Source organism: Clupea harengus, unplaced genomic scaffold, assembly GCF_900700415.2.
Source record: "Clupea harengus unplaced genomic scaffold, Ch_v2.0.2, whole genome shotgun sequence".
Classification (NCBI taxonomy): Eukaryota; Metazoa; Chordata; class Actinopteri; order Clupeiformes; family Clupeidae; genus Clupea; species Clupea harengus.
Genome location: NW_024880266.1, coordinates 1,471 through 25,002, shown reverse-complemented (window position 1 = coordinate 25,002; position 23,532 = coordinate 1,471). Strand labels below are relative to the sequence as shown.

General features: G+C 42.2%; 4 protein-coding genes across 8 annotated transcripts; 2 read left to right on the top strand and 2 right to left on the bottom strand.

The window, feature by feature from the left end:
• The first annotated feature begins 59 nt into the window (after window positions 1–59).
• On the top strand, window positions 60–4,304 carry LOC122131741 (integral membrane protein GPR155-like). The gene is made up of 10 exons (XM_042706403.1): window positions 60–248; window positions 547–631; window positions 718–808; window positions 907–1,102; window positions 1,213–1,302; window positions 1,801–1,931; window positions 2,242–2,337; window positions 2,438–2,502; window positions 2,658–2,795; window positions 3,249–4,304. Exons 1-10 carry the CDS (start codon window positions 146–148, stop codon window positions 3,487–3,489), a joined length of 1,236 nt encoding a protein of 411 aa, XP_042562337.1. The 5' UTR covers window positions 60–145; the 3' UTR covers window positions 3,490–4,304.
• A 616-nt stretch (window positions 4,305–4,920) lies between these two features.
• On the bottom strand, window positions 4,921–7,608 carry scrn3 (secernin 3). Its single transcript, XM_042706402.1, has 8 exons — window positions 7,476–7,608; window positions 7,100–7,256; window positions 6,827–7,008; window positions 6,416–6,615; window positions 6,110–6,322; window positions 5,722–5,884; window positions 5,441–5,621; window positions 4,921–5,351 (listed from the first exon to the last, which is right to left on the bottom strand). The coding sequence occupies exons 1-8, from the start codon at window positions 7,523–7,525 to the stop codon at window positions 5,190–5,192; spliced, it is 1,308 nt and encodes a 435-aa protein (XP_042562336.1). The 5' UTR covers window positions 7,526–7,608; the 3' UTR covers window positions 4,921–5,189.
• Window positions 7,609–7,739: 131 nt separating this feature from the next.
• On the top strand, window positions 7,740–13,811 carry cir1 (corepressor interacting with RBPJ, CIR1). 5 transcript variants are annotated; one of them, XM_042706398.1, is made up of 11 exons: window positions 7,740–7,919; window positions 8,356–8,450; window positions 8,660–8,733; window positions 8,845–8,858; window positions 8,956–9,008; window positions 9,126–9,174; window positions 9,363–9,480; window positions 11,250–11,356; window positions 11,771–11,856; window positions 12,116–12,680; window positions 12,780–13,811. In XM_042706398.1, exons 1-11 carry the CDS (start codon window positions 7,848–7,850, stop codon window positions 13,395–13,397), a joined length of 1,851 nt encoding a protein of 616 aa, XP_042562332.1. In that variant the 5' UTR covers window positions 7,740–7,847; the 3' UTR covers window positions 13,398–13,811. The 5 variants fall into 5 exon arrangements, with proteins under 5 accessions (XP_042562332.1, XP_042562335.1, XP_042562333.1 ...); XM_042706401.1 differs by having other exon boundaries at window positions 12,116–12,695; window positions 12,882–13,811; XM_042706399.1 differs by having other exon boundaries at window positions 12,116–12,728; window positions 12,828–13,811.
• A 2,374-nt stretch (window positions 13,812–16,185) lies between these two features.
• sp9 (sp9 transcription factor) lies at window positions 16,186–19,577 on the bottom strand. Its single transcript, XM_042706396.1, has one exon. The coding sequence runs from the start codon at window positions 18,622–18,624 to the stop codon at window positions 17,368–17,370; it is 1,257 nt and encodes a 418-aa protein (XP_042562330.1). The 5' UTR covers window positions 18,625–19,577; the 3' UTR covers window positions 16,186–17,367.
• Window positions 19,578–23,532: the final 3,955 nt, after the last annotated feature.

Genomic DNA, 23,532 nt, shown 5'->3' with positions numbered 1-23,532 from the left:
CATTTCAATTCATTTTCACATGAACCACAACAAGATATGTAATACCATGGCATTGTGTTCATTTTTAATGGGCAATACAATCTTAGTTTGTCATTGAACTGGTGCCTTATCCTACTTCCTCTTGTAGCTTTTAGTTACTGTTGGCATGATTACTTGGAATTTCACTGTGGAACAAGACAGTTTCCTGGGGAAGGTATTGAACTTCACTCTTCTGTATGGATCCCTGTACAGCACGTATTTGTGGCCAGGTAACTCAAGCACCACTTATCTCATCCAAAAACACTTGTAGTATTTTGAATGGAAATACTTGATCATTTGCTTCCTGGAAGTTAATATCATAATTATGGTCTTGCTAAAGGAGCTAAATTCGTTAAACATTTGCTCCAAATAGCAACAGTTTGGTTAGAGGAGTTACTCAGAGATGTACTCGTTAGTAGTTAATTATACGAGTTTATGAGTTAGTAATGTGTCATTTGTAGAATTTTCTTTTTGTACCACATTAGCGTTCGTTCTCCTCATATACCTGTTACTGTGCTTGTTTTTCAGGCCTGATAGCTCTGTCACTCATGCTCATGAAAAAGAATGGGGAACTGAAGATCCGTCCAGGTGTTGTGGTCATTGCTGGATGGGGGTGAGCTCAGTGTAAAATCACCTGTGGCATGGCTGACCCTCTTCTAAATGATCCTGCCACTCAAAACTCTGCTTTCACTTCCACAGAGTTCCCTGTCTTGTAGTGGGTGTACTCCTCATAGCAGGCCAGTGGTTACCAGACACCCTCGACTCGGCCTTCTTCTTTGGGAGATCTCAGGTGATTTTGATCAATGCGCCATAAAGAGAACAAAGAATGTTGAGGATAAAGTTGGCCTCTTGGTCATTTTCATATTTCTCTCCTTCCTACTCGGGTAGATAATCGGCTCTGCGGTGGTCCTCTTCTGCAGTATTCTGCTGACGGGGGGTTCCCTGATTGGCCTGAGCCGGGACTACCGCACCCTGCAGGGGGGCTCCCTGTCGGGCACCAGCGAGGACGTGCGGCCCCTGGGAGAGCCGGAGGACCAAACTCCACCTTTGGAGCCGACCCCCTCGGTGGGGGGCATCAACAGAGGTACAGCAGCTGAAGTGTCCTAAAGTCAAACGCACCGCACAGTGTTCACACGAGGACGTGGTCTTCTCTGACTGGTTTGTAAAACGGAGCTTTCTGCTTTGTTTGTCCAGAGTGCCAGATGTGTGACTGTGCTCCCCCACAACCAATGCCTGATATGATTGTAAGCACCAACATGGTCGACGCTCCACTCATCCAACAATGTAAGAATGGCCAAGTGATTATTGATTTAATAGATTCCGTTTTTTTGTATAGAACTAGTATTTTTTTTTTTTAAGTCTATATAGTATTTATTGGACAGGATGCAGACATTATCCCTCATTGAGCTTCAAAACATTGTAACTGTATAGGTGAACTTTCAAATAATGGCTGAACTTCTTGAAGAAAGCAATAAACTATTGATCATTATATTTAAGAGCCATTTTTACTACACTGTGGTGTGTCATGTTTAACTTATCAACGCACTGATATCCTCCAGTACAAGGTACATTTTGTAACACACAGACAGTACAGACAGACACACACAGTCAATGTTATTGACATTTTTTAAGGGGTTGTATTTGAGAAGCCTTCTTGACACTTGCCCAGATAGTGACAGGTTGAGTATTGTGAGTGCTCTAAATGTTACTTTGAAAATGTCAACGTATAAGTTGAGAAAGCTAGCCTCCTGGTCTGCTGGATCTGCCCTGTGCTGTGTTCAGGTGTGTGTGGCACTCGCTGCGAGTCGTCCAACTGTCTGCTGGCGCAGGAGGAGGAGAACCGCAGGGACTCTGACAGACAGGTGGCCCGCCATGTGCTGCTCTGCCTGCTGCTGCTGGTCAGCCTGCTGGCTGTGAGTAAACCTCTGTGGAGCTCTCCCTCTCTCGGTCTCTCTCTCTCTCTATCTGTCTCTCTCTATCTCCCTCTCTTTCTCTCCCTCACTTTCTCTCCCTATCTCTGTCTCTCTCTCTCTCTTTCTCTCTCTCTCTCCCCATTCCTTCCACATTCATACACACTTCAGACACACCCCTCAAGCCTGTCCCGGCCTCGCTGTTATCTGCGGGTGTGGAGGCCCGTGTTTTTCCCCCCGTTATCAGGGCTTGTGTTGATCTTGTGACTCAGTCTGTGTGTCACCAGTAATGAGACTCTTTTTCCGCCTGTAGAACCTCTCCAGCTGCCTCTGGTGGCTCTTCACCCAGGTCCCTGGGAGACTCTACCTGGAGCTGCAGTTCTTCTGCGCCATACTCAACTATGGACAGGTAGTCTTCAGGCAGCAGCCTCTGAGTTTGGGGCTTCTTTAGAGATGGTTGTAGGCAAGTGTGGCGTATTTATGCTAACGGGTTTTTTGTGTATTCCCAGGGATTCATATCTTTTGGACTTTTTGGTCTGGACAAACATTTGATCATTCTTCCATTCAAAAAGAGGTTAGATGGTTCATTAAGATTAAGAATTTTTTTTTTTCAAATGTATTAAAGCACCAATTCCATGCAGGATTTCACCACTAATATGCTCAATAACTGTGTGTGTGTGTGTGTGTGTGTGTGTGTGTGTGTGTGTGTGTGTGTGTGTGTGTGTGTAGGGTAGCCAGACTGTGGCGGGGCAGAGGTGCAGAAGAGGATCCCTCTCCCAGTGTCCCTGAGGAGATCCGGCTCACATGCACACAGTTTATCAGCTACCATCAGGAGCAGTGCATCAAGGACATCGTCCAGAGGAAGAGGTGCGTTCACAAGACACAACTCATACAGCCGGCTATCTTTTTAAAAACAAATGGTCCTTTCTACCAGGAAGTCAAAAGTGTGCCAGATTAAAGGTGTAGTCGGTGATTCTGGTGAAAGGTTGATAATTGAGCTCAACAGTCAATCAAATGACACTCCTCCCTGCTCCTGAAGCAACGTGTTCATTGGCCGGAGTTGTTTAAGACTTGGTCCGAGACACTATGTTTGTTTCCCAGGTACAGGGCCAGGCCTGTATGAACACTGTTTTAGCTTTAAAACATTGTTGTTGTTTTTTTGAGCTCACACACTGAAGGGAGGAGGACAGCTAGAGGACTGTAAGGAACCATTTACTGAATTTGATAGTGTATTGGATTAGACTTGCCTTTAATAATAACTCTCTGTACTGCATATCTCTCTCTCTCTCACTCACACACACCCTTAACACACTATCTCAGATGTGGGGACAGAAGTGTGGTGAATGCGTTCCTGGGCGGTGAGCTGGTGGAGTGGCTGATGCGTGTGGGGTTGGCGCGGGACCGAGGGGAGGCACTGCTCTACGGCTCGCGGCTGCAAGAGGGCGGGGTCCTCCAGCACATCACCCACGACTACAGTTTCCAAGACGACGACCTGCACTACAGCTTCACAGACCGGCCAGGCGGAGTCAGCCAACGAGCCAATGGCACCCTGTGCACTTAGCTGTGGAAGGGACTGAGGGAGCCGAGGCACTGAAATGATTTTAAGATTGCTGCTATGACATACTGCCTAATAATCTGCATGTTCAAGGGTCACATGCACTTGAAGAACTCAAAGGAAGGTCAAACTCTTGTTTCTCTTCTGCTGTCAAACGCATGGTAGACAGAGAGGACATCTAAACATCATTTACATCAGTAATGCACATGCCTGCACCCCCACAATGCAGCACTGCCTACACACTTCCTTTGAGATGAGTTGCTCAGGGCGGATTGCACTTATTTTGCAAGCATTCTAAAGACTACTTTTAATTTTAACCTTGATCTAGATTAGATTTTGAAGCTTTTGTGTTACTCAAAATAACTTTCACTCATATTTGAGTTCTACATGTTATGAAACTTCTAGTTTGGATGATGATGGCAAGTTATTCAGGATTAGTACCAGTGTCTGTCAGTCATTTTGATGACTTTGTTTGAATAGATTACAATCATCAGCTTTTCATTTCACTGTGTTTATTGTTTTACATTTTCTAATATTTTCTGGGAAAATGAGGGTTTACTTCAAGTAGTCTTGTAACCTTTAATGGACAATGCTAATGCCATAATGTTAAAGCCACAGCTGTTTGCAATGCTTGTTGGCACTTTTTCATAAGACAGCATGATGAATGTAAAAGACAATATCTATAGACCCAAAGTTGAAAACAGTGGAATGCCTTGCTCTTAAGATATGGGCTGGATGACTAGCCTGGAAATCCTTAGTTTCTATATTGTGCATAATGAGCTTCTGTAAGAGTGAAATAAACATGTTTTTATTAACCGTCACCCAAGCTCTCTGTGATCTCTTCAGCAAAAGCCAACATAACAATTAAAACCATTGAATTAATCACAATGTCAGCATATCTCAATGGGTTTAAAGTAATGTAGTGGACATTAGATAAAACTGTTGCCATGTTGGAGTTTGTATCACCATCCTTCTGTTTTCACAATGCCTTAAGCCTAACTCCATCATCTTCTTCTAGCTCATTTGGATGAATGGATGGATGGATGGATACTTTATTAATCCCAAGGGAAATTTAGGTCATCCAGTAGCTTATACACTTAACTTAACTCACAAACATACATACACAAATCACTGTAGAAAAACAATACAGATAGGGAGAACATGTTCACAGGGAGTGGGGTGTATACAGATATTATACAGATATTACAGTGTGCATTGATTGTGTTGATGTCCACGAGGAAAGTAGTGCAAAGAGTGCAGAGAGATAGTGTTCATGTGCTTGTGTGAATAGTGCAAAGATAGAGTACTTGTGCTTGTGTGTGTGAGGATAGTGCAAAGTGATATAAATAGTTATATTGGAGTGTTTCTTTATTCTTAATTACATTGATTCTATGACAAAGATTAAATAGAAGGTCAAAATATGCCACCACACAAGTATACTTTTTAAGTAAACTTTTATTTTGTGCAGATTTAACAGCCAACTCTCCAGTGAAACTTTACCTCAGACAGTTGAGATTAGAGTATATCTATTGAATTACAGAGGCTCTAGTACATCTAAATGCATTGACACTGGGATTGACACTTGACATTTGTATCTCATCTGAAGTGCTACTGAATTATTGCTCTCTGTATTGTGAGAACGTTTTCACTTTGTAGTGCAATTTTAAGACAGATCACAGTCATGAGCAATGTGATGATCATGCATTTTAACTTTTACTGTATACCTGAAATTCTTCCTCAACAGTGTTTGTAAAAAGATGGACGACCATTGTGGGGTCCCCCACTCCTCCTGTCAGATATGCCTCCATCTCAGCCATCTTGTTTTTCTCCAGGTCGTTCATGTTCTGCATGATCTTCTGCCCCCTTTCCTGTGTGGCGAGAAGAAAAACAAACATGCTACTAGCCGTAAACAATATAACCGTGTATTTGCCATGTCTGGAACCCGGAGGAGACGCACCCTGGTGCTGTCGATGATGGCGGCCACCACCTCGTGCTTGAGGAACAGCGGGTGTTTGCGGTCAGGTTTGCTCTGGAAGCGAGGTTTCTTCTTCACCGGGTCATCCTCTCCATAGCAGGGAGAGCAGGTGAGCTTCAGCTGCTTGATGCCTTCCACGAAAATGAATGGCTTGAACACAGACCTGGAGGTGTAAAAACAGACAAGGTTGATTGTCCAACTCTGGATACTTCATATATTTACTACATTGAGGCAGAGGTCATGAAGGGACAACCAGGTGGTACCTCTCTGGGTCCGGGGTGCCAGTGAAGTAGTGAACACCAGGCAGGCTGGGGTCCTGAGGAACCACAGACACCATACTCCCCGTGCTCGAGAACATGCCCTCCATATTGATGCCACTCTCTTTGTTTCTCAGGATGTCCATCATAGTCTCGCTGTTGATCCGTCCTGTTTCAATGCCAAACAGAGTTTTGTTCAAGCAAATACAGGACAGAAGCGAATCATAAGGAACTCTAATTATTCATGAGAAATAGTGGTTCCATTGTGCATGCATTTAGAGCAAGAACATAATCTTTTGAATAAGAATAACTGCTTGTGTATCCTGTAAGACTAGCTGGCAAGTTTAGCATTTGACCAAATCCACTGCAGTCTCTACAGTCTTGATGACATTACCACTGCTTTTCTCTAGAAGTCTCTTTCCTTCACAGTAGCGGCTCCCCGCGGCCTCCAGACGGGAAGTGGTCACGAAGGAATAAACTCCAGCAAAGCTGAACGGTGTGTCTCCATCCCACCAGCCCTGGTCTTTGGCATACTCCCTCATTCCGGGATGCTCCTTGTCAATTTGAGTTGTTATTGAATACTGATTGGAGATATTTCTGTATCCCCCTTTGGAATAAAAGATAGGAAACAAAATTACACTTCGAAAGCCTGAAGATGATTGATTGTTGAGAGCTGATACTGTTAAATTTCCTCTCTTACCCTCCACTTTTTCTGCCGCCCAGTATTTCCCAGCGGTCTCCATCACCCAGGCTTCAGTCCTGTCTGAGATAAGGAAGCTGTTGTGGTAGGTGAAGCCGCACTGGTCTTCCATGCAGTTTCCTCCTTGGCCGTATTTCTCCAGTAGGTCTGCGATGACATCCACAGCCTTAACAGCGGTGTCTGCCCTCTCCAGACCTAGCCTGAGAACATGGAAACCTGGAGTCTCTCATGGTGTCCAACATTCTAATACTAAATACAGTTGCGATTGTGTTGTAGTAATGATAAAAGTAGGGTTTCTTACATTCAAGGGAAACGTGCATGCCAAAGCTCTATTAAAGACACCACATTTTAAGCCAATAATTATGCGGATGATATACTATATAACATGATATAAGGACAGAGAGGAATCACCTTACAAGATCCATGCCAAGCAATGCCTCGTCATCATCAGCATTCTCCCTTCCCCATACTGCTTCATTTCCGATGCAGACCTGGTGTTCATTGGCCCCCATTTCTGCTCCCCAAAGCCATGCTGGCCTGCTCAGAACCACTGCATACGTGTGCGGGGCTTGCTCAATCTCAATGTATGTGCACTAAGAGAAAACAAATACAGAGAACACCGCTGAGATTTTGCTTATTGTGATGACATGATAGGCCGAAATATGGCTTCCCAGGAGTGGCTACCTCCAGTTTTTCCTCAGCTCCATAGTCCCTGGCTGGAAAGTACACAACCTCCTGGACCTCATCACAGGGTCTGTCCGAGTTTTTCCCAAAGATGACTCGTTGCCCCTCTGTAGATGGAGGCAGAGCCACAAACGTGTCACAAGAGCATGGATGCATCCTAAAAAAAACAGAGTAACCGAAAATCAGTTAGGTCGTCAAATTACATAATGTCATCTGTATTCCATGAAAGTGGTGTCAAATATAATATATATATATATAGGCCCCACAGAACCATCATCAGTCGTTTGCATTCGTAAAGCTAGTAAACTTCTAACGGGCATCTCATAGGGCTGCTATGTCAAATGCATTTAGATAAGATTAAACGTTGCAAACCTACCCTGTAGACATCCAGTGAAACCTTAAGTCTCGCTTTCTTTTCCCTGTCATTCTAAAGCGGGTTGTTTCCAAATGTTATGGGGCAAAGGTCAGATTACGTGTAAAATCAGCAGCACCAAGATAATCTAGATGCATTTCGACTGCTAGATTTGCATACACATAACCAGTCCATATTATAACACGATCGAAGAAATTGTATGCACATTTATGCGTCCGTGCGGCGCAATACTGATGTTTATCATGATAGGAATGGAAAGGTCGTCATCTAACCCGGAAGAAAAATATATCAGTCATTTTGCCACAGAGTTTGTCGATGGAAATAAACTAGCAGCGCTTCTGGAGTATCAGTGTGAATTAACACTCCCTTTTCAACATGGGGAAATCGTTTGCTAATTTCATGTGCAAAAAGGATTTTCATCCTGCATCGAAATCAAATATTAAGAAGGTAACCAAACTCGATCAAAATGCCATAACGGTTACACGTTAATTGCTGGAAAGTTGTTGTAATAACGTTGGCTAACTTAAGCTAGCCTGTAACATACTAGCAAGCTACGTTAACTGCGACATAACTAATAGCATATTAGATTTTATGGCTAACTCAGTTAATGTAGCCAACGTGAGCAGAGTTAACTAACAAATACAAACCATCTACTGTATTATTTAAATTAACGTTAAACCCCCGTTACTCGTATGTGAACGTAAAACAGGTGCGCCGTTAAAGAGTTGGCCAGTACGTTAAGATATGGATGATAATTGTGCGATGCAATATCCAAGACAAACTTTTTTGCTGTGTTGAGCAGGAGACTACGTGAAAAAATATCTTGTCATTCAATTGCACAAGCATTCTGTGTTGTTTTCTTAATGATGTACGATATATCCAGGTATGGATAGCGGAGCAGAAACTAACCTTCGAAAAAAAGAAACAAGAGGACCTCATGCAGGCTTATGTGAAGGAGCAGGACGTGTATGACAACAGGTCTGGGCTTACAAATATGTTTTAAAACAGCTCCACACCACTAATAAAGGATGAATAAATGAAATATGGTTTCGCATAGGCTATTATTCATAATTTTCGGTTAACCCAGTTGTAAACAAAATCAGCAAGTCTTTCTCCCAGATAAATCAGTTCTATGAAAATACATTTCCTGAAGGCTACGTGTGTGCTTAAGTTGTTCTCTGTTATAGAGTGTTGATGGGCGATGACCGGGTGAAGAATGGTCTCAATTTCATGTACGAGGCTCCACCGGGAGCAGATAAAGGTATGGTGATCTACCTTGCCTACCCAAAATTGTTATTGTTAAGACACATTTGACAATGCATTCACTCGGCTTCTTCTCCTCTGCCTTCATGCCTTGTCTTTGGTCGAGAAGAGGAAACAAAGGAGGTAATGTATGGAATAAATATGAGTCCCTTACTTACTATGTCTTACTATGCCGCTCTTCTCTTATTTCCAAATGTATCTTTTTATTTGTTAATTTTAGGATGGGGAATCTGAATACAAGTTTGAATGGCAAAAAACTGCTCCTCGTGAGAAGTGAGTAGATCGGAAAATCAATATAAGCAGCTGTATTTGTCACAGGTAAAAAATATATATATAATTTGAGGTATCGTTTTAATGTTTTTTTTTTTTTAAATAATTTTATCACCACAGATATGCAAAGGATGACATGAATATCAGAGATCAGCCTTTTGGCATTCAGGTAATTATGTTTATTTTATTATTACATTCATTGTATTGTTAAAGTATGAGCTAGTGGACTTTTTTCAGAGAAGCAACTGAACGTCTCTGTCACTGAGGCAGTATGCAGTTTTGCACCGAAGGAATATTATCTGGTGCTTCATTGATTTCATTGCGCCATAGAGCTAATCTTTGTGCTGCTATGCGCAGGTCCGCAATGTCCGGTGCATTAAATGTCACAAATGGGGCCATGTGAACACAGACAGGGAGTGCCCTCTCTTCGGCCTCTCGGGGATCAATGCCAGCTCAGTGGCCACAGAGGAAGCAGGTACGTCACTCAGTATTCACTGGTTATTAGTTATGCAGGTGTTTGGTTTATTCATCTGTTTATGAAGTCTTTCGTTCACAGACATCTTATGTAGGTACATTTGTAATGGATGGATTGTAGGTCCATTTGTAAATAAAGGTGAATTAATGAATCAATCAATCAATCAATACATGCAGCACGCAAGACACTGTACTTTGTAGGGGTAATAAGGCATGTAGTCACTAAGAATTACAAATTTTCTGAATGGGATTCATGTGTAAAGGATAGTAGCCATTTCTTTTGGGGTGTCATTTTACATTTTATACTGAAAGTAGATCAAATGAACCACACTTTAGAAGTTCATTGTACCCTGTATTAAAGGTGAAGTCTGCAATTCTAATACAATAAATGTTTTGCAAAATTAAGCAAATTCCTCCTCACCATCCCGTAGATGTCCATTCTGTGTTTGTACACAGTCCTGTCTCTGTACATGGGAAATAAAGTGGCTCGGACCAAGCCGTACACTATTCCAGTTAATCAACACATTCCTTCAGGAGCACGAAACGGAGGGATGTAATTTGATTGGCTGTTGAATTTAAACAGCAATAACCTTTCAGCAGCAGAGTAGCAGGCGGTACCTTTCAGGTTTAGTTATATGTTTTTGTAGTTGACCGAAAAAAAATTACAAGATTACAAATTTCAAGTTAAGATAAAAATGAGACTCCAATGTCTAAAATAGAGAAAGAAAATGTATTTTGAATATTGAAAGATACTATCCTTATCAACCCTTTTGAATTACATCATTGTTGTAGGAATAGAATCAATGTTGCATTGTTGTTTTTTTTATCAACAAAATTATACACTACACTGTCCACTACAATATTGACAAAAATAAGACAAATGCAATATTTTCTTGATTAATGAATCTTTTTTTTTTTTTAAAGAACAGTATTATCTTGCATTTATATAAAAAAACAATATAAATATCATCAGTGGTTCATAAAATTGTTGGATTGGTTGCTCAACAATTTTACAACACCTATTTGGAGTACCTGTTATGTTGTCACCATTCCCCGTGAGTGTGAGTGAAGAAGAGAGAGAGAGAGAGAGAGAGAGACTGGGCCCTCATTTTATTGACGGCATCAAGCCTGTCCATTGTGCATGACCTGAAACTATCGTGTGGCGTGTGGGAGCACTGCGCTGACCCACCTATGTTTGCGTGTAAGATCTTGCTCATGGTATGAAATTAGCTCAATTAAAATTAGCTTAAAATTATTTAAGTTATTAAATTAGCTTTAGTTCATGCGCGGTGGACTTTGCTCGCTGCTTATCAATGAAATTAGGGCCCACTGAGTGAGTGAGTATGTCAGTATGTCTTTGCGTGTGTGTGTGTGTGTGTTTGACTTAGAGTGTTATTGCCGAGGTCCTCAGCGCTCCGTTCCCCCTCTCTCTCTCTCTCTCTCTCTCTCTAACTCTGACAATCAGCCGGTGAGGCACTAGTGTAATGTGTTTACTGAGGGAGAGTCCAGAGCCTGCCGCTGGCACTGGAGTGCCGTGATGGAGCTCCCCCTGAGCCAGGAGAAAAATGCAATTATTGTGTATTCTGATTCCCCCTAACTGCTGCTTTGGGAGAATAATATCGTATGATTTGCTCAGCCGGAAGAGGAGTGAGTTGATTTGGTGTTCCTTTCTGTTAACAAAGCCGCCCCTGAAATTCCCCTCAGGGGAAGGCAGTATCGGATGTGGTGCCGACATCAATGGAACTGTGAGGCTGTGATTTGTGCTAACAGGTCCGTCGATGCACCCCTCCGAGTTAATGGCAGAGATGCGAAACAGTGGGTTTGCGCTGAAGAAATGTGTCCTTGGGAGGAACGCTACTGTTTGCGATCTGGGGCAGGTAATCTTCCACCTTCCCTCCCCCACCATACACGCACGCACGCACGCACACACACACACACACACACACACATACAATGATCTCTGTGGTAGATCCCCGAGTCCGTGCGTGATTGCAGAAAAGCGGACAATTATCAAAACGCACCACCGAGCTATTCTAGTCGGAACAAGTTTAGTCAAGAGAGGGCAGATTTGATGAGCTGAACTGCTGAAATTATAGGCATGTTGGAATACCACTCAGACTGGCTTTTACTGCCTAGCCTCGGTGAAAATGTTTTTCCTATAGCGTTTCTACCTATCGGCACAAGTCTGGAGTGATTGCTGTGGATATGCACTTAAGGCCAACTGTTTGAGGGATGCAAGTACATGTCTGTTCATTGTAAAGTGAGGACTTGCGTGTTGTTTTGTGATGCAGGATTTTGTTGGAAGTGAAGAGGAAGAAGATCCTGAGGTTGAGTTTCTGAAGTCCTTGACCACAAAGCAGAAACAGAAGCTACTCAGGTAAAACTGTCTTAATTTTGTTTACAAAAACATAGTCCACAATCATTCCAGTTCAATGTATTCTTCTGGAGTAAAGCCCTTCATTACTATGTGCCCAAGTCCACACCCAACTCAATCCTAATAAGCTGTGATATTTTTTTCAAAACCAAATGGGAGCACCAAGCTTAGATACTGTATGTCTTATTTGTAGTCTTTGTTTTTGTCTATGAAATGCCAGAATAAAAATCCCTCACTGTTTAAACTCTTTGTCTTTGAACAGGAAACTTGATCGTCTGGAGAAGAAGAAGCAGAAGAAGAAGAGCCGAAAGCAGAAGAAGAAGAGGAAGAGCAAGCAGCAGAAGAAGAAGCAGGACCGCAAGACTGACAGCTCCTCTTCAGACAGCAGCAGCAGCAGCAGCAGCAGCAGTGAGTCGGAGTCTGAAGACGAAGGCAAGTCCCACAGCAGAAAGAAGAAGAGGGACAAGAAGAAGCAGAAGAAGAAGGACTCCTCCAGCAGCAGTGAGTCGGAGTCTGAAGACGAAGGCAAAGGCAAGTCCCACAGCAGAAAGAGGAAGAGGGACAAGAAGAAGCAGAAGAAGCAGAAGAAGGACTCCTCCAGCAGCAGCAGCTCTGACAGTGAGAGTGAGGACGGACCACGGAGAAAGGCCAAGGAGGCCCATGGCAGGAACAGATCACGGAGCCCTGCATCCAGCCACCGGCGGCAGACGGACAACCCTAAAGACGAGGGCGAGGACAGGGGCAAGAGACGCCAGAGCCCACGCCAGGACAGGCCCAGGAACAGCAGCAAAGACCAGCAGGACAGGAACAGCAGCAAAGACCAGCAGGACAGGCCCAGGAACATCAGCAAAGACCAAGAGGACAGGCCCGGGAACATCAGCAAAGACCAAGAGGACAGGCCCGGGAACATCAGCAAAGACCAGCAGGACAGGCCCAGGAACATCAGCAAAGACCAAGAGGACAGGCCCGGGAACATCAGCAAAGACCAGCAGGACAGGAACAGCAGCAAAGACCAGCAGGACAGGAACAGCAGCAGAGACCAACAGGACAGGAACAGCAGCAGAGACCAACAGGACAGGAACAGCAGCAGAGACCAACAGGACAGGAACAGCAGCAAAGACCATCAGGACAGGCCCAGGAACAGCAGCAGAGACAAACAGGAAAGAGGCGGCGGGAGAGAGAGGATCCGAAGCGCTGATAGGGACAGGAGCGTGCGAGAGAAGGAGAGATCAGACGGCGACAGGAGAGAGAGAGCGCACAACCAGAGCAGGGGGAGAGAACGCACTGAGAGAGACAGGAGCCGGAGCCGGGACCGAGGGACAGAAAGATCCAGAAGAGAGAGAAGTAAGAGCCCAGACCGAGGCCGAGCCACGAGGGGGAGGAGCAGAAGTCACAGCAGAGACCGAGGGGCAGCGGGAGCGGCCAGAGACAGAAGCAGAGACAGAGGGAAGAGTGTGAAGGAGAGGAGCAGGAGTCAGGACGGGAATGATGGGAGGAATAAAAGAGAAAGTGGAGAGAGAGAAGAAAAGAAGCACAGAAACTGACGTGGCCCTGTCAGAAGGCAAAGAGAAAAATCTGTGGCAAATTCATGTTTAACGAGATGGCACACGTCTCTCTACTGTCAGCTCCACTCTTTTTTGGGACTACGCTAGTGCTCTTTTTTAAGTTTCTTTTCCAACATGTTGTCTTGCTTAGTCAAAATCCAAATCCCTGTGTTGGTCATTCTCCAGGCTCATACGATTATATGGAATTTGTTTTGTAAGAAATTTGAGTCTTTAGAGTTTTATTATATTTCATGTTTGTAAAACCCGCTTTCTCTCATTTATTAATTAATCTTGATGTCATGGGGGATTTTTTTTTTTTTTTTTTTTTTTTTTAAAGGAAGTAGTCCACACGAGGGCGTTAGCGGACTGCCATGTGTGTAAAGCGGAACGAAATTGATTAAATGGTTTTATGGATCACTGGTCCCACTTCCTCCGTCTTTCTCTCTCGCCTCCCACTTTTCTCTCCACATTCTGCATTTATCTCCGCCAGAATTTTACAAATCCTATTATTTTCATTTGAATTGGTGAAATCATTAAGGAATCTTCCTATGAGCAGATACCTTGTATGCGCCCTGGCAAGTCAGTCTTCAATTGTGCCAAGTCTCCCGAAAAGTCACGGACAGGAGGAGGGTTCCCAGTATTGTCACTCCGCACTGAAAGTCTCTCGCCCACTTAATTTCCCCAAATACAACCTTATAAGCAACACATTTGCAACCTGTTGCTACCGTTCTGAGCTCAGGCAGAACCAAATAAAAATGCCCTAGGGTGGGAGTTTCTGGACTGTGCTTGGGCTTTTCCTTGCAGGCCAGGTTGTATTTATAAATCTTCTTTCTGATCTCAGTTAACGCGTTGACTGCACTGCCCTTGGAAAGTGCTGTTTTGTCACTAATATGAGCATTATATATGAATAGAATGGAAAATGAACCTCAAAAATCTCTGCGATTATGGAATAGACAGGTTCTTTTATGGCGTTTTTTTTTTGTTTTTTTTTTTAAGTAGATGCTATGTAAATAAAGCTATATTTTATTTATTTGATGCTGCTTCACGCTGTTTTAAAATGTAATTGTATAATTTCACGTTTCAGTTTGTTTCCTTGGTAATTGAATTGCACTCTCATAATTAGTAAGTTGTTCCTACAGGTGTTTTGTGGGCCTGTGTATGTCTAGGCCGAGGCAGGCACCTGGGCCGGAGTGAGCTGATTTGTTGAGCACTGCTTCTGACGAAAAAGGCAAACCAAAAACAGCGGCGAAATCTGCTTCACATAAATATTTTCTCGACTGTACAGTAAGGATGTCGATAAGGCTACCTTATTTTTCAGATGTGTTGGCAGTAGTCTGGGCCTAAATATCCTCACAATGTGTGGATTGGATGTTGCCATGCACTCTTCGAATAGGTTATTATTTATTTGTTTTACCCTTACGCGAAGCATATTTTTGTGATGGAAACAAGGATGGTATTAAATTAAATTGTAATTACAAGTCCAGTTTCCAACATTGATGAACCCAGTGGTGGCGCTGGTGTATTAATTGTAACCTGTTGGTATTGATAAATTACCTGCAGCCAAAAGGATAGCGTATGACGGACAATGACAGGACAACTGACAATAAAGTGGATCAATACATGATTAGTTTCTAGAATTTGTTTCAAAATGTTGTACAGGCGTAACATTAACTCGTATTCAATGCAATTGCCATCTAGTATTTAAGAGGTTTTGTTTTTGAGTCTTCACAGTAGCCTAACACGAATCTCTCTATTCAGAATTTGGCTTCCGACTAGACCTGACAGTCGAGCCCTTGACTGACATGATCTGACCCGGGAGCCGTGAAAGCAACGGCGTGGGCCTTGATCATTTAGATGCTCTGCATTAGAGTTTTGTGTCCCGTGAAGCCGGACAGGCATTTCCCTTTGATCAGTCTTTATTGTGGACTGAAAACAAAGCTGACTTCTGCCCAATGCCCAGCGAGAGGGCATTCCGGGGAAACGCAACAAAAGCGCTAACTGACAGCTCTTACTCTCCGTTGCCCCAGGCGCCTTTTGCATTTAAACACGTTTAGACATTGTCCTTCTATGCTCACGTTTGTAAATCTTAATGGAACCATACAGGCTAATTGCAGTTGTTGTCCGTAAATTCAAGCTTCTAAACGCCGTCTTTCCTGTCACAAAATGTGGAGGGCGTGCGTTTTATCAGCTTAATTTAGATGCACCTCCTTAGCAATAATCACACTGAAAATCTAAACAAAGGAAATGAAAGTCAAACTATTAAATTAGTCAATATACCTATATTTAGAATTTAATATGTGTTTCAATCACATATCGCGAGAACAAATACAATATAGTTCTAAATGGGCTACATTAATACAGTCTATTTGTCAATATATTACATTAGAAGCATTTTCTATTAAACCATCATTGCTTTTTATTTTTGAGCCTTTTTTCTATTTTCTGTTCCTCTTCATAGTGCCAGATCGGTCTGGCAGGCGGGATACAAAAGGAAATGAAAATAATTTTCGTCTATTGCCTTCTGGTCAATTTAACTTCCTCTTCTGAAGGAGCTTGTCTAGATGAGACGCCTTCCACTAACGAGTTCCCAGGCCTGGACTCACGCTGTAATTATTCCTTGGGGTTTTCTTTGGAATCGGACGCTGCACTGGGTAAATACAAAGAAGTCAGAGAGCATCCTTGAACCCTTTCAATACAAGGCCACTGATATTCAAATAACATGCGAGCAGCATTTGACTGTGCCGGTAAAAGAGCATTTTAAATGCACAATTTGCATATGGCTTTCCTGCATTTTTTTAAAGTTCACATAACACCAAATCAAGTATGTGCTGTAAAAAGCTAAAAGATGCTTTATGTTAGCCCACTTTTGGACCACCGTTTTTCGTTTGACATGCAAATTCAAGCAGTTAATTTGGGCGATTAAAATAAATATTCAGGGGCCCTTTTGTCACTCAAACCCCCCTTGGAAACCCCCAGATAAAGAAGAGCTGAACAAATGATGTCTCGGAGATTAATTAGATATTTGATAAGACACGAATCCCTAATCGCGAATACAAGACACATGGGGTTGCGATATGCTCCAAGTCATAATTAATAGTATTTAACAAGATTTTCATTTGGGCACATAATGTCTGTTCCGGGGCATTAACTATTGATTTATTCCACGGGGGAAATGCTCGTCAATGCGTTTGCCCTTATCAGTGATTTTGATAGATTATTTCAATAAACATTCGTTGTTTTTCCAATATGACAGTTGCATTCTCGTATTTCACACGTGCATGCGTTTTGGATCAATAACAGTGTATATGAAGACAAAGTACAAAAAACAAACAAACAAAAGACAGTGCATGTCAACACAAAATTCTGAAACACTGAACGTTTGGATTTTTAAATCCCTTTAATTAAAAATGAAATTCTTATACGTGTAGCTTTATACAATTAAACATTTATATTTTAGCGAGGAAAGGAAAGTGGGTAACTGAATATTTAAATAGCTGTGTACATACATACTGACATCCACAAAGTGCGTCAAAAGTAAAGAAAACTCCCTGAATTTCAGGATCCACCACGGACAAAACAACCATAACATTTACAAGAAAAATAACATGTCATTTGTTGTCCACATATGTACATGGAGAATTCGACGCAAATCTTCCAGTCAAATTCTTTTAGGTTTCGTCTTTGCGCACGGATCCTTACAAAATGTCTTTTGTTAAAACACTTGTCAGCTCGAGTCCATGAAAAAGCAGAAGTGTCATGGTAGATCAGCCGTTTCATATTTAGAAGATAAAATACTAATCAGACTTGGATTCATTTTTAGTTTAAACTAAAATAATGACTGTATGCGGAAACTCGATCCCTGGTTAGCAGTGTTTCACAAACTCAAGCCTCACCTGTTTCCGTCAACTTAAATGTGCTGCTATTGTCACTATATAGAGGTCATTCGGATATTATAGCGATGGAATTCAGTCTAGGAATCATGATGAGGAGAGGGGTCTTTGACCCTGTTAGAGTTGACTCCTTCCAAAAGAAGTTCGGGGGACTCGGACCTGGGTGTCTCGAGGTTACTGGTATCGGATTCACTGTCACTTCCTTTTTTACTTCCTCCGCCAGCGGTGTGAGTTTTAATGTGCTTGCTCAGGTGGTCGCTTCTCATGAAGCGCTTGTTGCATACGGGGCAGGCAAACCTTTTCTCACCCGTATGGGTACGAAGGTGCCTCTGAAGTTCATCAGATCTAGTAAATCGCTTACCACAAAATAGCCAGTTACAGACAAAAGGTCTCTCGCCTGTGTGCCATCTGAGGTGAGCCTTGAGGTGAGATGTTTTTCCATATACTTTGCCACAACCCGGAATGTGACAGCTATGGAGTCCCTTTCTGCGAAGACTGGCCCCCGCAGGCCCGAGCCGCTCTGCCTCCTGACAGTTAGGACAGTCGCATGTTGCCCTGCCGGAGTATCTCCTGGACGATCGCGATGAACTTCCTATTGAAGAGCTTGTACCTGATATCATGGCATTTGCGGCAGACGTGTCCGTGTATGTGGGAATGACTGTTTTGAAACCATCTTGTGTCAACAAATGCTGGCTTGTTGACAGAAGATGAGACGCAGAGGGACTTATACCGGTGGAACTGAACGCAGAGTGTGTCAGGGTAGAGAAATCGGGGTTGTAACCGCTCAGTTGAGAATGTATGGCTTGTTGAGTCCCCGAGTGCAGTGAGCTTTGCAGAGAGCTGGCAGGATTCTGCACTTCCAGCCAACTGGGATTGGTGTGAACGTCCCACCATGGAGACGCGCCGTTTGCCACTTCACTCGAGATCGTAGAGTGGAAACCTGACTTGTACCACGACTCATAGGGGTGCGCCATGCCCACCCTTGGATAGAGTGATTCTGCTGAGGTGTGAACTTTGGAGATGAAAGCCGACTGTCCAGACTCTTGCGATGAAACGCCGGCCGAGTTCGAGAACAAACTGCTGTAATCAGTGGAAAACGCCGAGGACGTGGGGGACGTGGATGCCAGGCAGAAAGCGCTGTTGCCCGTGCCAGTTGAAGTTAGTCCTGTCGATCCCCTACTCGTCGCCACGGCGAAACCGGGCAGACTCGATCCCAAGTTACAACTAGAGGACGATCTCTTCCAAGGGTGAAATCCTCCTTTCGAGAAAGCGCTGGAATCAGGTAATGTGGTGAGAGGACTGGTGTTACCAATTTTGTTGCAGGTAGCAGCCAGCATAGCCAAAGGGGTAGTTCCAAATCGTGGTTCTTCCTAAAGAAAGACAAGTTGAAGTTTTTAGACATTTAGCATCGTGTTTAAATGAATCCTACTCCTCTATGAGACAGGCTGCGAAAATAATCCATCTAATCCTGATCAACAAAGAAAGTTATGTGTTTAGGAAACCTGCCCTCGTTATGGCCTTATAAACTGTACCTAAAGAACAATATAGCAACACATTCTTGCAGGAAAGTAAACAATTTCATAACAATTAATTTACAAGCAACCAGTTAATTCTTCACAACGTTGAAAGTTTGGCTATATGAAATGAAGAGCGTTAACAGTGAAGCCACCAGATAGAATGGTGCAGCGTGGATGTTAAGGACATAACACTTTAAAATACATAAGCATGCCCATCACTTACCCCAAGTATAGAAGTAGCCATAGCCAGGTCCTGTTGTCCTGTTTTGAATCGATCGCAACACCTTGTTTTGTTTCCAATTTGACTCAGACGCGCTCTGCTCACCCAGAGACTCGCGAATTCTCTCCTGGCTCAGAACTACTTCATCTAACTAGTTGTACAGAGCGCGTTCTTTGAAGTACAGCTGGCGAGAAGCCTTAGCCAATCCAAGCACTTGATACTTACCAAGGAGTTGGCTTCAGCCAATAAGAGCTTCGACCATGACAGAAATACTAAAGCGTGCACGTCAATCAATAACACTGATCCCACTGTCAAGCACCAAACGAAACGATTTTTTTCTACATTTTATACATTTACCGTCAAGATTCCTCACATTATGTCTCCTCGCATAACACTGTGCAGCTCTTAATTAATTTCAATAAGCACGACGTCTTCAGTGGGTAAGCGTTTTGGTTTGCATTGCTATGAAAATGGTATTACTCATTAGGTTAGGATAATCGATTCTTGTCATTTATTTTTGTTTAGAATGAATTTAGACTGTTGATATACACACTAGGCTAGATACTGCTTAAAGTTTAAGTTTGAATGGCATTATCTGACTGTATTGTTTGTTGTTCAACACTTGACATTATGCATTTTTCAGCGGGCACCGCTGCAACGTGATATTCTGTCAAAACGACTGAATGTAGGTAGTGCCTCTAATCTCCGCTGCCAGCCAATTTGTAGGCAGTTGTTTTCTGTCATCATTTTGGCGGAGTTGACACAATTTACCACTTGTCATTGGTTTTGAAACAAAGGACACGCGAGCACAGAACATTTTATCGTAGTCTTTAGAACTGATAGCGGAGCTGTGGCAGCACATTGAACATCTAGGTGGGTGACAAAGCCGTATCCCCACTTGATGAATTATGGGTAGAAATATATTGAGGACTTAAGAACAAACATAAGGAAGCCTTTCAAGTACATTTCCGCCGTTATCAGAGCAGTGTGTGTGTGTGTGTTTGTGTTGTATGTATGTATTAATGTGTGTGAGTGAGTGACTGAGTGCGCGCGCGTATGTTTTTGAGACAGGGGGGGACGATTGGGCTTCTAGCGCGCGTGCGCTCATACCAACACTTGTTTTAAATGCCTGTAGCTAAGAGTAGGTGAGCCTGTGATAGGGGATTCGCTAAATAGCCTACAGTAGTCTATATCATGATACAAATGGGGCAGCTCAACACGAGTGTGGTTTTGTCAAATAAACTTTTAACAAAAATTATGTAATTCTGCCTAGAGTCCGATTAAATTCAGTTTTGCTGATTCATATGTCTGCAGTTCTATCTGGACAGAAATTGATTGGCTACTTCGTCCGTATACGTAGGATAAAGAGGATATGTCGACAGAGGTGACAAAGATGGGGCCGATAAACAGATATTATTTGACAGCCTATGGTTTGTCAATAAGCAACGAACTTCTCAACGGCATTCTTATAGCCTACAACTGCTGGATTTTCTTCAGTAAACATGTCTACTGTCTCTTTTCAAAGATCAATGCATTATGCCAACGTGCTCAAGAGCTTGTTAAAACATTTAGGGGTAATGACATAATGTAACAATAGTCTGCTTTTGAGTGAATCATCATCTCTTTAAAAGTTAAAGCAATTTTCTTTAGAATGGCTTCACCGAAAGCTGTGCATTACAGTATTCAGAACGGCCAAATAATGCTCTATTATGGAGCTTGAATGCTGCCAGTCAGTCCAGGCGCAATTTGCTCAAAGGCGCTTTTCCTTAAATCCCCACCTATGGAGAGGTGAATATAAAACAATTTATTCAAATCCAAGGAAAGGAGCATAGAAAATTGCATCATTTTTGTAATCATTGCAATTTGACAGAAGTGCAATTAGCACTATTAAATGTCGATTTCGCATAAACAAATTTGATTGAAATGCAAAACCACTTGGGATCTCAAGAACAGATAACACGTTTGATTCTATCTGGAAGGATTGCTGTGGGAAAGCATTTTGTAAGAATGCGTTGCGATTTTCTCCCCCGCATATAATTGATTTATAATTGTGGAAGACTGTAAAATATCACAGTTACTGTTTAACGAATGTAACATTTTTGAATGTGAGTAAAATTCAGCTCTCTGAATCACACCGGGAAAATATCTCGGGCAATCTCATTATTATCGAAGTCCTCATACTTTTCTAGAAGTGTCCCTATGACAGACCGTTTAGGGGCGAGGCAAGATTAACGCTCTGGATAGAGTGCATGTGGCCTCTAATTAGAGTGTGCGTTCTGTCATTATTGTACTTTTTCTGGATATTTAACAAGGCAGAATAGATTGTTTGAGTGCAAAGCGCGCACAATCACTATTCAAAAAGTCTGATATGCCCTGAACGGTTAGGAATTATCCTAAATAAATATGTGTGATGTTTAGTAGGAAACACTAACACCTTTGATGACAGTCTGTTACTTGGAAGAGTACTGTTAAAATACTGTATTCACACACCAGCATTTTACAGGACAATAAATAGATAAATAAACAAATAATGAAAGCAAATTACTATATCACACCATTTAAATATATAATTTTATGGAAAATATTTTAAATGCGTTGATAAAACCTCAATTTACATTCCCACCAGTCGTTGGTGAGCACTTTTCTGTGGCAATTAGGAGCCTATTACAAGCCATTAGATTGATCAATGTACCTTAAACAATGAGAGTGATTTATTTGGAAGGAACAAAACGCGCTGCATCTATTGTAGTGAACCGAAGTGACGGTACATCCATCACAGCGTTAAACAACAAAAGATAAATGATTAATCCAGATCTATTCATTAAATACTTGCCACAAAAGAGGTTCCGACTCAAGTATAGAATATTACACTCTCGTTTCCTGCAAAACGCAGGGAGCAGGATCTTAAAAGGAAGTCAGTGAAAAATGATAGAATGGTTTCAGTGTAGATTCATTTGTTCTCGCAATTAAAGGTGATTTCTTTTTTTGTGGATAATTAGCTAATCTCTTCTAATCTTAAACCCCAAGAGTATGTGCCTTGTGGGATTAGAGGGATCCATTGATTTTCTGATTTTGCAATGTAACACAACCGTCAAAAAACGAATTCTATTAAAAAGACACTTGAATCCCTCTTTGATACAAAATAAACTAACCGAAATGTATTTGCCTTTTAAATACATTTTTATGTTAAAATAACACAGGCCTCCATGAGCATAAAGTTTTGTATTTCTTATTCTTAACTTCATCTGAATCATACGTTTGTACACATGTGGATACTGGTTTATGTCAAATTATTCGTGGCAAACCGTTGTTAATACCGATAGGTTTCGAAATATCTATGCCTGGACAGCACATACGGAGTTCCATCGAGGTCCCTGTGATTGCACAATGGTTATTCTCTCCATATTGTACAGCAAATATAAAAGAAACGGTAAGGTCAGTGGCATGTAGGCCTATAAATCCTTATCGGTGTGGGGGCAAGCGAACGCTGCGGGATTTGCTGAGAGCCGGCGATGTTCACCTGCCTAAAGAAATTGTGTTGGAGCATCTGATTTGACTTTCAGTGTGTGGGTGACTGCTTGCTGACAGTCATTCGTCGAGTTTGCACAGTTGAATTACTGTAGCATGTTGGTCTCTCGTGAAAACTCTACCATGATTGACGTTATTGTAATCGTGTTTTCAAATAAAATAATGTTGTTAGAGATGGCATGGACAATGAATTTCTGTGTATGGGCCTCATTTGTAGAATGTCATTAAAACGACAATATAGCGTTAACACATGATTTGTTTATTCTTAGGTTAGTTGTGAAGAAGAAGTAGAATTGGTCTTTCTCTGGTAACTGAAAAAGGTTAGCTAATTTGCTAAAACACGGAGCTGATTTCAGAGGCTGGGGGCGAAATGTAGCCTGGTTGGACGTCTCGAGGAGCATCTTTATTTCTGGATTTAATATTAACATGTCTTTCCCAACTGTCTTAAGGGATGACATTATGTGATTAAAATGTGAATTATAGCTTTTCATAAATGACTACCGTTCACGGGTTTCTATAAAGCAAAGCATTTTGCTGTCTTTAGATGTACGCAATACATTAGAAGATGAAAATTGACACAAGTAAACCCATTCAGAGTTCATGTGCAGTCCTGCCGTGAAGAAGTCAAATGCCCAATGCTTGTATGATGACTTGTATTTTAACACCGGGGCTCTGAAACGTATTTCTATGAAACACTGCTCAATGGGATTGCCTACTATGAGATACTTAGGAAATAATTTATTTTCAGATGCCTCCGCGATAAGCGGCCTTTTGCCATGCCCCTCCATGTTATTGAGAAGAACTGGACTGTTACTTCACAAGGTATGTGCCCTTTCTTCTGACCATAAATGCACAAATGCAAACATACCATTCTCTAACACATCATTAGTTTGAACAGAGGCAAAGCGCTGCATTTCTTCATGCTTTTTTTTGTATATTCTGTGGCTCAGGCGTGCTAATCACATAGTGTGAACAGTACT

Bases quoted from the DNA above. Each gene is read 5' to 3' on its own strand.
- scrn3 (XM_042706402.1), bottom strand. From the start codon at position 7,525: ATGACAGGGAAAAGAAAGCGAGACTTAAGGTTTCACTGGATGTCTACA. The intron at 7,257-7,475 runs GTAGGTTTGCAA...TGTTTTTTTTAG, and splicing joins TTTCACTGGATGTCTACAGG to GATGCATCCATGCTCTTGTG. The intron at 6,323-6,415 runs GTAAGAGAGGAA...TTTATTCCAAAG, and splicing joins GGCGGCAGAAAAAGTGGAGG to GGGGATACAGAAATATCTCC.
- sp9 (XM_042706396.1), bottom strand. From the start codon at position 18,624: ATGCTGGCTGCTACCTGCAACAAAATTGGTAACACCAGTCCTCTCACC.
- cir1 (XM_042706397.1), top strand. From the start codon at position 7,848: ATGGGGAAATCGTTTGCTAATTTCATGTGCAAAAAGGATTTTCATCCT. The intron at 9,481-11,249 runs GTACGTCACTCA...TTGTGCTAACAG, and splicing joins AGTGGCCACAGAGGAAGCAG to GTCCGTCGATGCACCCCTCC. The intron at 11,357-11,770 runs GTAATCTTCCAC...TTTGTGATGCAG, and splicing joins CTGTTTGCGATCTGGGGCAG to GATTTTGTTGGAAGTGAAGA.
- LOC122131741 (XM_042706403.1), top strand. From the start codon at position 146: ATGATTACTTGGAATTTCACTGTGGAACAAGACAGTTTCCTGGGGAAG. The intron at 632-717 runs GTGAGCTCAGTG...TCACTTCCACAG, and splicing joins GTGGTCATTGCTGGATGGGG to AGTTCCCTGTCTTGTAGTGG. The intron at 2,338-2,437 runs GTAGTCTTCAGG...GTGTATTCCCAG, and splicing joins CCATACTCAACTATGGACAG to GGATTCATATCTTTTGGACT.